General features: G+C 33.0%; 3 protein-coding genes across 4 annotated transcripts; all 3 read left to right on the top strand.

Annotated features, from left to right (window-relative positions):
• Positions 1–832: 832 nt before the first annotated feature.
• On the top strand, positions 833–5,063 carry LOC124453451. Of its 2 annotated transcripts, none has more exons than XM_047004266.1 (3): positions 833–973; positions 3,021–4,124; positions 4,764–5,063. In XM_047004266.1, the coding sequence occupies exons 2-3, from the start codon at positions 3,027–3,029 to the stop codon at positions 4,887–4,889; spliced, it is 1,224 nt and encodes a 407-aa protein (XP_046860222.1). In that variant the 5' UTR covers positions 833–973; positions 3,021–3,026; the 3' UTR covers positions 4,890–5,063. The 2 variants fall into 2 exon arrangements, with proteins under 2 accessions (XP_046860222.1, XP_046860223.1); XM_047004267.1 differs by lacking the exon at positions 4,764–5,063 and adding an exon at positions 4,688–4,747.
• A 345-nt stretch (positions 5,064–5,408) lies between these two features.
• On the top strand, positions 5,409–9,691 carry LOC124453331 (FAS-associated factor 2-like). The gene is made up of 13 exons (XM_047004137.1): positions 5,409–5,579; positions 5,786–5,946; positions 6,123–6,174; positions 6,360–6,444; positions 6,662–6,691; positions 6,774–6,960; positions 7,306–7,397; positions 7,579–7,668; positions 7,888–7,975; positions 8,256–8,337; positions 8,415–8,504; positions 8,583–8,726; positions 8,792–9,691. Exons 1-13 carry the CDS (start codon positions 5,508–5,510, stop codon positions 8,975–8,977), a joined length of 1,359 nt encoding a protein of 452 aa, XP_046860093.1. The 5' UTR covers positions 5,409–5,507; the 3' UTR covers positions 8,978–9,691.
• Positions 9,692–9,786: 95 nt separating this feature from the next.
• Positions 9,787–14,237, top strand: LOC124453336 (transcriptional activator protein Pur-alpha-like). Its single transcript, XM_047004146.1, has 10 exons — positions 9,787–10,064; positions 10,164–10,291; positions 11,875–11,977; positions 12,223–12,252; positions 12,586–12,610; positions 12,839–12,911; positions 12,981–13,104; positions 13,303–13,412; positions 13,553–13,622; positions 13,785–14,237. Exons 1-10 carry the CDS (start codon positions 9,989–9,991, stop codon positions 13,844–13,846), a joined length of 801 nt encoding a protein of 266 aa, XP_046860102.1. The 5' UTR covers positions 9,787–9,988; the 3' UTR covers positions 13,847–14,237.
• The last annotated feature ends 765 nt before the right edge of the window (positions 14,238–15,002 follow it).

Below are 15,002 nucleotides of genomic sequence, written 5' to 3'. Positions count from 1 at the left end.
GTGGCACCACAGGTCGTTTAAGCTTGGGAATCGAAAAATTCTTTTAGAGAAAATCTATTAGAAAATTTACACAAAATGGTTATGCTCGTGGTAACTTTGATGATCGAGATTGACCCATTTAGGGTCTCATTTTTAGAAACATCGTAAATCAACGTTAAAGAAAATAAGGAAGTTGAATACGGCAAGTCACTAGTTTGATATTGTGCAAAGTAGGAAGTATTAATGTACGCAGGCGTACCTATTTTTTGAGAACAAGTACTTATCTAATTTCATTTCTGTTTACTTTCCTTTATTGTTCAATTTTTAGGACTGTTTTGCACAATTTTGGCACTTGTCGTATATATAATGTAGATATTCTTATTGTCTATAACATATCCCAAATCTGGAGAGTGGCAAAGATTCTACCGTGTAGTTTTTTATTTATTAGGCTTTGTTAAACAACCGGAGTCATCCGAATTGTAGATGATTTTCTACAACTTATTTTTTTGTGCACTCTCCAGATTTTGTATATATTTTAGACAACATAATTATCTATATTCTGGCCAAGTTTAAAAAAATTCTACCGTGCTGTTTTTAAATTATAGGCTAATTAAGAGAAATGGAAAGTACACTGTAATATAAATCTTAGTGTTTTCTTCAATTTCTTGACTTTTATACATTTTTTGTGAGGTTAAGGACAGTAAAATAATAATAAACAGTTAAGAATTGTTTTTTACTGTTGTATTTGATGTAAAACGTGTTTTAAAGACGATTTTTCAATTTATGATAAATTTTAGTTGAATGTGGTGATGAATGTTGTGATTATTGTTGTGTTGAGTGTGGTGCCCCACCATGTGGTGCCAATTTCACGGTGGTGAAATCTTTGTGAGGGTGGAGACAAACAATTATGAATACAAAATGGCGGTCCAATTTTTACTGAAGTTGCTTTCGGAGAAGTCGATAATTTACTTGTTTAAATGAGTCAACATAATTGGTAAGGGATATTTGTTTATTTCTGTGTAAATTTGCTTCATTTTATTCTCAATTTTGAGCGGAAAATACGTGCTTGATGCTTCGAAAACTGGAAGTGCAAGAATTCGTTGGCCAGGGTATATCATACTCCATCCGAATAATGTGAAATACTTCTGAAATATTTTTTCATTAAAAATAAATACGGCCCTCTATTCTTTAGTAAAGAGCATTTAAAAATGTGATGCCTATAATTTTGTCATAACTTTTAATATCTCCATGTCAAAATGTTATCATTTGCACAAGGGAAATTCACCTGACTGTTGACACTTGACACCGACTTCATTGAGAAACATTTTCACAAATGGACAATTTTCTTGAAGACCAACCACCACTACAAAATCAGCCATTTTAATCATTTTATGAGTTTTGGAAATTATTTTCATTTTGCAATTCTTCACAGTCTTGCATATTTGGTGATATTAAAAATGTCCATTCTCAAGCTCTGTTTATATGGGTTGAGAAAATAGCCAGATGATGACACTATGGCAAGATCCCAACTTGTAGAGTAGTTAGTATGTTTTCCATCTTGTTTTTATATGGAATGCGAGCTATCCCTGTTGAGATGTTGGCATAAGCAATACGAGATATCAGTTTAGTGGTATGAAATTATTCCATATGAACACAAATTCTCCACATTGTCTCTGTAAGTCTGGATAAAAATAACCAGTTGGTGGACATGTGTGCATGAGTGAAGTTGTATTAAATGAATTTTGTAGAATGCTGTTAGCCTGTGACAGATATTAATTTTGTGAAAAGGTAGAGCAACAGCATGCTCTTGTTTGCTATTTTGAATTATTCCCTTATTTAACAGCTGTGTCTCACTTTTGACAAGACATGCTTGGTAGTTAAAAGCAGACTAGTGGGTAGGAGAATAAGTGGAATGATTTCATAAATAAAATGGATGAATCAAAACTTAACCCAGCATTCAAAGCCATGCCAGCCAGGTGGGCTATTGTTCCCAACAAAAACATGCCTTAAAAAGTGATTTTTGACGACAAAAAAAATTAGCATGGCTGTTTTATCAGCTTACGTACAATGATTTTGCATTAAAATTATTACATTTTGGTTTTGTACTTAAGAAATAAAAGATGTTTACTGTGTTAGCACAGGCTTATGGAAATCGTGGAGACCTTTAAGGGAACTGAGGAGAAGATTAGTGAAAGTTATCATAAATGTCCCCAAGGTTTGCATAAGGAGAAGGAATAAGTTGGTTTGGTCATGCACTTTCATTAAGATTATTTGGCCAAAACATCGTACAGTGTTTCTATAATGAAGCGCTGGAACTGATCAAGTAACTATTTTACCCAAACTTTCCATCAAATTCACTCAAATATATACTGAATGTCATTGTGTTTCACAGTTACCTTTTAGTATTTTGTTCATTGAGTATATAGGATTGTATAAACAGTGTATATAACTTTTGCTGATTATTGTAACTAGAACTTTAATGCAGAGGGGAGGGGGAGTTTGTATTCAATTGTACCCAACTGATTTCTTTTAAAAGTGAATTCTTTTCCAGAGAAGGACTCAGTTTGGAACAGCTGAATGTATGAATAAACACACCCACCCTCCCCTAATTAACATTTCGGTTATGGCCCTGAACAAAAAATTTTTTTCCTTTGCTGGAGACTGTGAATGTATTCGCTTGATTTTTTGTTAATGACGAAGGCTTTATGAAGAGTAAAAGTATTCAGACTTATCCATTAAACTTCTAGACACAATACATTTTCCCAACAAATGTATTGTGTCTAGATACATTTTCTTAACATTTTTTACGATAACTAGTAGATATTGCCACTATTATCGCATTTTTAAAACTACCATTTAAAAATGGTTTGCATATAAAAGAAAAGCTGGTTGTATCTTGATAATTTCTTACTCCTGTGTTTGAAATGGTTATTTTATGGTTGCCCACTTACTGATACTAACAATATTAAATCCTGAAAATACTGTATGCTTAAATTCAAAATGTTTTTCATCATGTACCATTATATTCTCTTTCTTAATAGTTGACGATGAATAAAACCATTTCTTTAAGCAATACAGTCTTCAAGTATCGTTTCCCGCCAAATTGGGAAACACAGGAAATCAAGAGCCTGAAATCTGTAAAGTTAACTGATCGCGATGTCGTCGTTTTTGGGGTGGTATTTAAGTTGGATAAACCAAGAAAAACGAGAGGAACAGACATGATCTTAAGCTTTTCCCTCGTAGATCAATCCTTTCCGGATGAATATCTACCAGTTAGCTGTGTCTGTTTTCAAAAAACTACAGAAGACATGCCTAGAATAAACAAAGTGGGTCAGATTGTAAAAATGCCAATGCGTGTAAATAAATACGAACTACGGCCTCAATTACGAACATACGATATTGAGTCACCTTGGTTGGTGTTTGAAAGCGACGAGGATGTGCCACCAGTCTGTTCAAAGGCTGGTAACCCGACTGTCACGAAAGATGATTTAGATAAAGTCGCAAAATTAAAAAATTGGATGTCGTGTTCGTGGTACTCGTGGTGGTACTACGAAGTTGGCCGTTTTTCAAACAAAGATGTAGGTCCAACTGATATCGTTGCATCTTCTTCTGAAATCGTAGATGACGAAGCAACCTCGAAGACATCAGAACGAGATGTCGAAATGATTAGGGAGAAATTATGCGATTGTGATCAGGAGCCAGAAGTAAAGATTGAAGATACGGATATATCACTAACTGGAAAAATTGATAGAGTGGATCCTCGTCATCCTGTTCAATTTCTCGCAGCGTTCTGTGATCATTGCAAAGAGCGTTTTCAAATGAAAGAACTGTGCATCAAGAAACTCACTGAAGTGTTTTGCCCTCGATGTGCTAAACATTTGTCTCTGTCACTGTTCCTTCACATTGAGTTTAAAGATGACTGTGGTGTGGGTTACCATGTTGTGTTGGCAGACGAAACTGCAAAAATTTTCACTAAGACTGATCCCTTTAAGTTACTCACGGAGAAAGACGAACAAGAGCGCTTGAGAAGTTTTCTTGTTTCAAAAGAGATAAGAAATATAAAATATGACATCTGTATTCGAGAATGTGGGAAAGTGAAAGGAAAGCCTGTGTACGTTCTACTTAAACTATCAACACAGCGAAAGGTGTAGTTTTGTCTATCATATCAGTTTTCTTTTATTCTAATGATCATGATGATCGGGGGACCGGTTGCCTGCATGGATACATGGTCTCAAGTGGTTTATGAAGGTCGTTATGTACAGGATATTTTGTTTAAATTAGAGTTTTAGATCAGGCTTTTTAAAGAACTCAAAAAAATACAATTCACTATCTATACAACCTTTCTGCAATCGACCCCTTGTCAATATATTAACTTTTTTACGCAATCCTTACGCGATCATTATCCAGTGCCATAGCGCTATACAGGTATCATACAATCAATTCCTGGACATTATAGTAAGATTTTTTCGTTAGAACAACGTTCATTTGTATATCACTTTGTGTTTCTTTTAGTATTTTATCAGTTTTGTTTTGTACGAAATTACATTTCTTGAGTTGTGTTTTATGAAGTTTGGATGGTGCTTCAACTGGAGATTGAGTTTTTTAATTTTGTGAGACTTTTTTACCAAACTGTAGCGATCGGTTTGTTGATATTAGCTGGGATTAAGTTGTTTCGCTCTGTTTTTATTTATGTAAATTTTCTTCAAAGGTAAACAAACACAACTTTTTGATGATGAGTAAAAGTTTGTGAAAGAGCCATTGATAAGTCCATACCTATACCACAGGTCGTAGCAACTAAAGTGATACAGGGGATATATCATTCACTGGCAAAATTGCTACTGTGGATCCTCGTCATCCTGTTCAATTTCTCGCAGCGTTCTGTGATCATTGCAAAGAGCGTTTTCAAATGAAAGAACTGTGCATCAAGAAACTCACTAAATTGTTTTGCCCTCGATGTGCTAAACATTTGTCTCTATCACTGTTCCTTCACATTGAGTTTAAAGATGACTGTGGTGTGGGTTGACTTTTATACTTTCTTTGTGATGGTTAAAGACAGTAAAATAGTAATAAACAGTTAATAATTGTTTTTTACTGTTGTATTTGATGGAAAACGTGTTTTAAAGACGATTTTTCGATTTATCATTTTGAATGATAAATTTTAGTTGAATTTGGTGATGAATGTGGTGATGAATGTTGTGGTGAATGTGGTGCCAATGTGGTGCCAATTTCACGGTAGTGATGACTGTGTATGACTGTAAATAACTGTGTATGACTGTAGATGACTGTGTATGACTGTGTATGACTGTAGATGACTGTGTATGACTGTGTATGACTGTGTATGACTGTAAATAACTGTGTATGACTGTAGATGACTGTGTATGACTGTGTATGACTGTAGATGACTGTGTATGACAGTAGATGACTGTGTATGAGTGTGTACGACAGTAGATGACTGTGTATGGCAGTAGATAACTGTGTGGGCTGCTTTGTGGTGTTGCAGGAAGACTGGTAACTAGTTTGTATTCAAAATGGCAGAAGATGGCACAGAAGTTGAAAACGGAATATCAACAGAAGAGGAAAGTATTCTTCTTGAGTTTCAGGTGTGTTCACATTGTCCTTATTGTAAGTTTGTTGTTGTTTTACTTGATATTTTAGCTTTTTACAATTTTGTTTCATTCTTAATTTTTAATTTAAAATATATCACATAATCTAGATTGGAATTTTTATACTGCAACGATTCCAAAGGCTATTTTTACGACATTTTCTGAATTGATTAAAGTAGAAATATTAAATGCCTGTTTGATAGGCCATTACTGGTTGGGAAGACTTTGAAAGATGCCGGCATCTTTTAGCTCTTCATCAATGGAATTTGCAGATCGCTGTGCAGGATGCTTTTAATCAAGCTGAAGGTCAACCTGATATTTTTAATGATATTCAAGAGGATCCTTTATCTATTAGTGATCAGGAGTATGTATGAATTTATTGGTAGATATTGTGTTTTGTTGATAATATTTATATTGATTGCAAGTGGTGGGGATTTTTCCATTGATGATTTGGTGCTTTATTTAATGAAATCTAAATAGCATGATATCTTTATATAAGAATTTGCATTTTGAAAGCCATCATTCATTTTTATGTTTCAGATTTGAGAACAACGAGCCTCCAGAACCAGTGACAAGAGAACCTGTCCCAATGGTATAATTTGATTTTTAGCTTGTAGACATGTTATATTGCAACTTCATTTGGCTGAAGTGGTTATGTATAGTATTTTTTAACCATGCTGCTTACAGTTAATAATGGAGAAAATGTTGATGTTTTTGTGTTGAAAATGCAAATATGCTTGTGAACATTCTTACTTTAAAAGCTGTTCTGTGTTTTAGGAATGGAGTAATTGGCTTTTGTCGATGCTGACAATGCCATTTTCATTTACATATTCAGTTATGTCAGATTTTTATAGATTTATTGGTAAGTTGCAGGCTGTCTTCAATTGACTCCACGACCAGTGAAAGTTCATAAGAGTAGACTGTTTCCAACTGACTCCTTCTCTACCATTGAAAAGTCAAAGAAAAAATCTGTCTCTTGTTCTTATAAATACTGGGAAATAGGTCTTAAAAAAGTTTTGTTGATTGAGAAATTTGAATACTTTCATTTTTATTTTCTCATTTACATCTCATTTGTATAGTTGGTTTAGTTGGGCATGCATTGTTTGGTGGTGAGTATTTTTCTCAGTCTTTCATTGCTTTAGTTACATATGTTAGCAATTTTATCTAAATTTCTCACTGTTTTCTCTCCAGTTGATACAACTCCATTAGAGGATATTATGAAATTCAAAAACTCTTTTGAATCAAAATATGGTAGAGTACATCCAACATTTTATGAAGGCAGTTACAGTCAGGTGATTGAAGATGCAAAGAAAGAATTAAGATTTTTGTTAGTATATCTTCACTCATCTGAACATAATGACACAGACCAGTTTTGCAGGTACAAAATTGAAAATATTTTTTGTAAATGAATAGTTTTTGAGCTTCAATGTGTGTTGTTGCATCAGTGTTTTCTGATTCTATTATTTACGTATGTATATTGACAATTTAGCCTAACAGTCAATTAAAAAAAATAAATTTGTCACTTTTACATGTTATTGATACATCTATAAATTTGTCAATTCAAGAATGATAAAATATATTGCTCTGTAAACCTAAGGTAATTTTGTCCATTTCTTATTTCCTTGAACATTTGTGTTCAGACAATTGTAATTATAAGGTCATTCATTTTGTATAGTTTCTCTGATTAACATGTTGACTTTAAGGTGAAATTTTGTACTCTTAGATCCACTCTAACTAATGAAGCTATTCGAGATTATGTAAATGGAAATATGTTATTTTGGGCAGTAGATGTCAGCAGCAAAGAGGGCTGTAGAGGTTTGAAATTTTACTTTATTTATACTGACTTCAAATGTAGCATTTAAGATCTTTTGTATAAAGATTCATTAATTTTAAAGGTGATGAGAATTTAGTTCATCAGTCCAGCTTGCAACAAACATATGTATATATCTGATGTACTAAAGTAGATATAGCTGTATAAATTGTTGTTTTATTTTAGTATCACGTGCTCTCCGTGAGACAACTTATCCTTTTATGGCAGTAATATGTCTACGAGATAGTAGAATGATGGTTGTGGCTAGGCTGCAAGGTAATAGTTAACTTCTTCATATTTGTTAATTTGTCACAGTAAAAATATCTTGCTGTAATGATTTTTCCAACTGTGCACATTACATGAATAGAAGATTCATCAATATTTTTTTTCACTTTATGTCGTATGTTAGCATTATTTAAATATCTTGCCTTTGCACATTCACATGATCTAAGTATATATTGTAATGTTAATCATTGATGTTGGTCTATGTTGTAGGTATGATGGATGTAGATAATTTTATAGCAAGACTTGCTCAAGTAATGAATGACAACGAACCTTCTATCATAGCAGCTCGTGCTGAAAGGTTCGTATGAACTTTGTATTCAGAAAAAGCAATTAGAAATATTGATTGTTTAGAGTTTAGACTTTTCCCAAAATAAAAATAAGTAAAATGTATTATAAATGATTTACTGGAGATTTCTTCGTGATGTACAAGAGAATTGTTCATTTATTTCTATATTTAAATTTATTAGCAATTATTCCTTGAGTTTTATATGAAACATAAAGAAATAGTTATTGATGACATTCTTAGCAATGTTATAAACCTATCCATTCTTTGCACTGCTGTCTTTTAAATGAATTAGAGCAGAGAGAAGTTTTAATCAATCTTTGAGAGCTGAACAAGATGCTGCTTATCTTGAATCACTCAGAGCTGATGAAGAAAAGGTTTTATTGCGCGATGTGTTCATTCATAGTTATCTATTTATATCTCACCATTTTCGTCAATGTGCATTTCTATTTAGGATCGACAAAAAAGTTTACTGGCAGAAACGAAACGTTTGGAAGAAGAAAGAAAGAAAGACAAACAAGAATCGATTCAAAACAAAATAATGGTGGCTATATCGTATCTTAATAGTGTATGATTATCAAAACAATAATTTTTTGTTTTCGTAATCATTTTTTCAATTTAGGAAATTACGAGAAAAAGGGCTGAACTATCATCAAGTCTGCCACCAGAACCTGACAGTAATGATTCAAATGCAATTTGTATCGTTGTTCGTTTACCTAATGGTGAGAGAATGGACAGGCGATTTTTAAAAATGGATCGTTTACAGGTGAATGTTTGATCTACATAGGCAATAACAGTGTTGCAATGATATTAATTCAATTTTGATTGTAGACACTCTACCATTACGTTTTTTGTAATGATCAATGTCCGCACGATTTTAAACTGGTTAGCAACTTTCCACGTAAGGTCCTGGAACTAGGAGACAACAAGGACATCACATTAAATGACGTTGGTTTAACGACATCTGCTACTTTGTATGTCCATGATTTGACAGAAAATAGCAGCGATGAAGATTAAGGACGGCATCTTGTCTCGAAAAATCCTTACTCACAGAGACTTTTACAAAAAAAGAAGAAGTAGCTGTTACAACAGAAGATTTCGTGGGTGAATTTTTGGCATTGATCATCAAAGCAAATTTCGAAGGTGAATTATCGTTGTTGATCATTAAAGTAAATTAGGACAAGCCTTACCTTCTGGTTGTTGGAAACCTGGGAGCTTATTCATCAAAATCTAATAAACGCAAATGCCATTTTGTGAGCAGGAGTTGTCTTTTAAGTTTTGATATATTCATGCAGAATGGGTAACCAGAGCTTTTAAAATATGAATCCTAATTTTTTAAAAAAATATTTTGCTGTTTAAGAAATCTGCGTGGGAAGAATCATTCAATTTCTACATTTTCTCATAACGTAGCCACATTTTTGCTTTCTGTAGTAATTTTGTAAGAGAGTGATGAAATTACTGGACTAGTTTATGAGAGAAGGGGAAGTTCTTACGCTTAAAATTAGTGTTGTCAGTTGTCTTTAAGTAACGCTGCTTTTAAGTTAGTTTGCTTAAAGTATTTAGATGCAAGCTATTATCAGATCAACATATAGTGTTTGATATAATGTCACAATCGCTCGTTAACTTCTAACAACTTCTAACATTTCATTGAAATATATGATGTTTGTTTAACAAAAAAACAAACAAACTTTTTCTGACGTATCTTGTTAATACATTTGTCACTTGAGTTCATATTTTTGATATTCAATTTTTGATGTTCATTTTGAAAATCTGCGCAGTCCTTGATAAAATAAAAATTCTCATAAATACGTATATACATTTTTATGATGGCAGACAAAAATTTGCTAGATGGAAAGCGAATTTCCCATAAATATGACAACCTTAAATATAATTTTGAATAGTTATTTTTGAATGAAGGTTGTATTTTGTATGAAATACTCCTAAATCAAAGCAAAGCGCATAACTTTATGAAAGGTATGAGCATGCGCATTCTGGCGTACGGATGTTGGAGAAGGCTGGTGAAAGAAGATGGCTGATGACGGTGAAAGAGAGACGCAAGATGAAATAGGTTCACATGACGGGAAAGGAGACGCTAGGAGTGATGGTAACCTTTTTATATTAATTAATATATATTGTCTTTAAGTACTGACTTTCTTTTACTACGATATGAATGTGAAATGCGCTTATTCTCGATTCGCGTTAGGAGCTGGTCGGTTCTCGAGTTACAGCGACAACAAAGAATTGACGTCCAAGTCGTTGAAAATTCAAACCAAAGTGTACTATTTGGACGTTAAAGAAAACCGCCGTGGAAGGTTTTTAAAGATAACAGAGGTATGTCAGGCATTCGTTTTTGAAATACCGAGGCATTTGAAGTTTGGCTTATTGGTCAATTGAATAGAAAAGTTGGCACTAAATTGTCAATTTGTTCAAAGGTCAAATGATTGTATAAGCTTTCATTTTATAAGACTGCTTGAAGAAAGCACTCATTTGAAATCTTTACTAACCTAAATATTTTTGAGTGTTAAATAATTTACTTTTAAGACATATTTGCTTAAACATGTCAACTTAAAGTGATGTTTAATTACTTGAAATTTATCTCTCTTAACCCATGGCATAAGGATTATGTTTTGCTTTATATTATTCATTTCCGCTCCAAATTCATTAAAAAGGTTTTTCGTAAAATTTCCATTACTGTTTTTGTTAAAAAAATTTTTCGTTGAAATGACTCCATCATGTATTTGATTAAAGTTACTTCTCATGAAATAAGCAAGTTTTTAATCTTACGCGTTAATCTTTACTCCGAAATCAAGGTAAGATGGGTTGACTACTTGATTAACTCTACTAATTTGGATGTCTATTTAGTAAAATTCCAATGATGAGAGAGTCAGTCTCATGTCATTGATACCTTGTATGAACACATTGAATTAATTATTCACATTGCATAACATGGTTTGATCTTAAAATTCTCTGTTGTGGGTGGGCTAATTGTTTACAAAATTAATTTTAAATAAAGCTATCCCAATTTTGTCAAAAATATTTTTAGATGCAATTCTTTAGCGTTTTGAGAAGATTAAATTTTTTGATAAAATTTCTTCAAATAATAAATTACAATAGGTTTAGCCATTAAAATTGCTTTCCAAGTGATAAATTTTTGGGATGACATTTAAGACTTGTAAAAATCATTATTGCTAACATTTATGGTAACAAATCAATTTACTTTTGGATAATATGTTCTTGGCAGCTGGTGTTATCATATTTTACTTTGTGTGTCTTCTAAACAACTCAGGGATGGACTTAGGAAAGAAGTGTGTACTCCTCCTAGCCTTGGTTACAGAGGTGTCAGGAAGGGTGTGTACTTGTCCTAGCCTTGGTTACAGAGGTGTCAGGAAGGGTGTGTACTTGTCCTAGCCTTGGTTACAGAGGTGTCAGGAAGGGTGTGTACTCCTCCTAGCCTTGGTTACAGAGGTGTCAGGAAGGGTGTGTACTTGTCCTAGCCTTGGTTACAGAGGTGTCAGGAAGGGTGTGTACTCCTCCTAGCCTTGGTTACAGAGGTGTCAGGAAGGGTGTGTACTCCTCCTAGCCTTGGTTGCAGAGGTGTCAGGAAGGGTGGTACTTCTGCTAGCCTTGGTTACAGAGGTGTCAGGAAGGGTGTGTACTCCTCCTAGCCTTGGTTACAGAGGTGTCAGGAAGGGTGTGTACTCCTCCTAGCCTTGGTTACAGAGAAGTCAGGAAGGGCGTGTACTTTGTGTTAATGGGTCACACTTACAACAATCTCCCAATCATAATAAAAAGGTTATAAAATTCAACAAAATAAGTCTGACTTGCTATTACAACAAGTTGCCATCTAATCCAATACAGAGCACTCCTACAAAACCATTCTAGATACATTCCTGAAACAACTTATCTTTTCTAAGATCCCTCCCAATCGAGTTAAGAGTCGTGTTATGATTCCAATGGCATTCATCCATGATGTTAAAGACAAACTTACTGCATTTGCTGAATATTATGCATCTCTTGGTGAGTAATGTGAATTAAACTAGTTGAAAAACAATCGTAATTTAAAAATGAAACAACATTTTATTGAGGATGTAAGATATAAATAATATAGTTTGTGTCATCAAATAACACTTACCTGTATAGAACAATTTTCTATTTAATGTGACATTTTTAGGTATGGAGTTGGTAAGGAACACTAACCATCTTGTGTTACTTATGTAATTTATTCAAACTAAAATAAAACTATTTGATTGTTTTCATTTCAGATCCAGCTGGTGAAGCAACAGGAAACGATGGTATGTTTTTATCTTTAAATATTATTTTCATTCACTTTCCACTATTGTAGAATGTGACAATACAATTGTGTCAGGGGAATTTGTAGTTACATGTGACAGTTGTGTTTTGGGATTAATATGAGTATTTATTGTGGAAGAAGTTAAAATGTATGTCCAAGTTTTGTCTTACAACAAGAAAACTATCATTTGATGCTTATTTATTTCACTGAAATATTTTCAAAGATTAGCACAACTTTTTCAACAAATAAATTAAAATTTGTTGATTTAAAGTAGCAATATACGTATTGATTTAATGATGAATTATAAAAATATCATTGTGATTATTTGTTTTAGATCAGCCAGGACGAACACTTAAGAGGTATGTATTCATTTCAATATTCTCTTCTATGGCTCCAACTGTATTATACTGTATGATTTTGAATTTTATTTTAATAAATAGTTGTTTAATAATTATGATTCCTATTTTATTCGTGTGAATTACTTTCCTGATTAGTTTATTAAAATGAAGTCTATCAAATACATCACTGTACATATTTTCCTTCCTCTTTTGATTTCACTTGTTGAAGTTACATTTAAATATATTTAGTGATCACTTGCAAAGGAATAACAGACGTTTTCATTTTGACCTCAGACAAAACAAACGTGGATATTTCCTTAGGGTAAGAATGAGAAAAAGTATTCCTGTTAAAACATAGGAATGATAAAATTTATTCAAACTTTATTAACAGTTTGCCCAAGCAATGTGGAATGCAGGTCCAAACAACAGCAATAAACTAGCTATTCCCGCTCAAGGTATAGCTGACATTAGGAATTCTTTATCGGAGATACTTGACGAATTTGGTATGGATGAAGGTAATGCATCTTACTACTATCTTATTTATTCAATATACTGTAAGAAAAATGCAGAAATTCTCATTTATCATTGCTTTGCCCAACAAGCATAAATTTTTAAAATCTTTGCGATTGTGCGATTAAATTCTCCGCATGGCAAAAAATATTTCAAAAAGAAATTTCATTCGTTAAAATGTACATCAATCAATCATGTGACAGAGGAAGATGAAATGAACTTACCTGAAGCAAAGGAAGTTCGGGTTGAACAGAAACGATTTTATTTTGATGTTGGCAGCAACATTCGTGGAGTATTTGTTCGACTTTCAGAGGTAAGAAAAATTGAATCAATAATTAGTGTTTCAATAGCTGACAAACGTTTAAACATCAAATTCCATATAACCTATATTTCACTGGCAGAAGAATGATAATTACATGATAACATTAAACAAGTCTTGTTGAATTTATCAAGGTGACAAATAATTACAGAGCCTGCGTAACTATCCCACGTCGAGGCTGGGAAAGAATCCGTGATACTCTGAGTAAGTTAAAGATTGTGTTTTTAAAACAGGATTTTCCTTACCGTCACATCTTTAGTTTGTATTTTCATTATCATTGGTCCATCTGAAGATTGTTTTCAATTTTAATGTTTGTATAATATTCATGTCTGATACATTTTTTCTCGTCCAACTTAAATCATTTAGATGAACTGTGCGATAAATGTACTGAAGAAGAGGACGAACGACCTGGGGCTGACTATGATTAAAGAGTTGATGATGGAAGTTTCATCGATTTTTATAGATGAACTTTAAACGTGTTGATTTTTGTGGATTGTTGAAACAGGTCGAGTGTGAGTTGAAAGAAATTTGTTACTTTTTCTTTCAATTTAAAAAAATTCTTTGAGTGCTTTTGTTTAACTAAAATAAAGCTTGCTGTTAATTTCTAGAATGTTGTTCTTTTACCAAAAAGGTATCATCTATTAACGTTATGAGATATTTATTAGTGATTTTCTCAACTCACGTTCGATTTAAACTGCAGTTTTATGAACGGTGATTAGTGGCCGTATTTTTTGTGACAGCTTTTAAACATTTGTAATTGCTGTTTTCGAAGTGCTTCGTTGACTTCAATCGTTAATAAATGGGGACACGCTTCACGCATTTGTTGAGTCAATTGTTTCCTCAATATAACCAGGGATACTGCACAACATTCAGCTCATGAATGATAGAAACTGTATCTCAATTTAACCAGGGATACTGCACAACATTCAGCTCATGAATGATAGAAACTGTATCTCAATTTAACCAGGGATACTGCACAACATTCAGCTCATGAATGATAGAAACTGTATCTCAATTTAACCAGGGATACTGCACAACATTCAGCTCATGAATGATAGAAACTGTATCTCAATTTAACCAGGATACTGCACAACATTCAGCTCATGAATGATAGAAACTGTATCTCAATATAACCAGGGATACTGCACAACATTCAGCTCATGAATGATAGAAACTGTATCTCAATATAACCAGGGATACTGCACAACATTCAGCTCATGAATGATAGAAACTGTATCTCAATATAACCAGGATACTGCACAACATTCAGCTCATGAATGATAGAAACTGTATCTCAATATAACCAGGGATACTGCACAACATTCAGCTCATGAATGATAGAAACTGTGTCTCAATATAACCAGGGATACTGCACAACATTCAGCTCATGAATGATAGAAACTGTATCTCAATTTGATTATTTGCAAAGCAAAGGTAAAGTACAATTTTTGATAATTGTGTTTTAAGTCTCTTACACTTGATCTTGTTTATCTTTTATTTTCACCAATAATAATTATTGTTGAATTACAAAAAAGTAATTACAACAAAAAGTATGGTATAGTTAGATAAACTTTCGAAAATGCA

Source organism: Xenia sp. Carnegie-2017, unplaced genomic scaffold (genome assembly GCF_021976095.1).
Source record: "Xenia sp. Carnegie-2017 unplaced genomic scaffold, XeniaSp_v1 HiC_scaffold_25, whole genome shotgun sequence".
Taxonomy (NCBI): domain Eukaryota; kingdom Metazoa; phylum Cnidaria; class Anthozoa; order Malacalcyonacea; family Xeniidae; genus Xenia; species Xenia sp. Carnegie-2017.
This window is presented reverse-complemented; position numbering and strand designations above follow the sequence as displayed.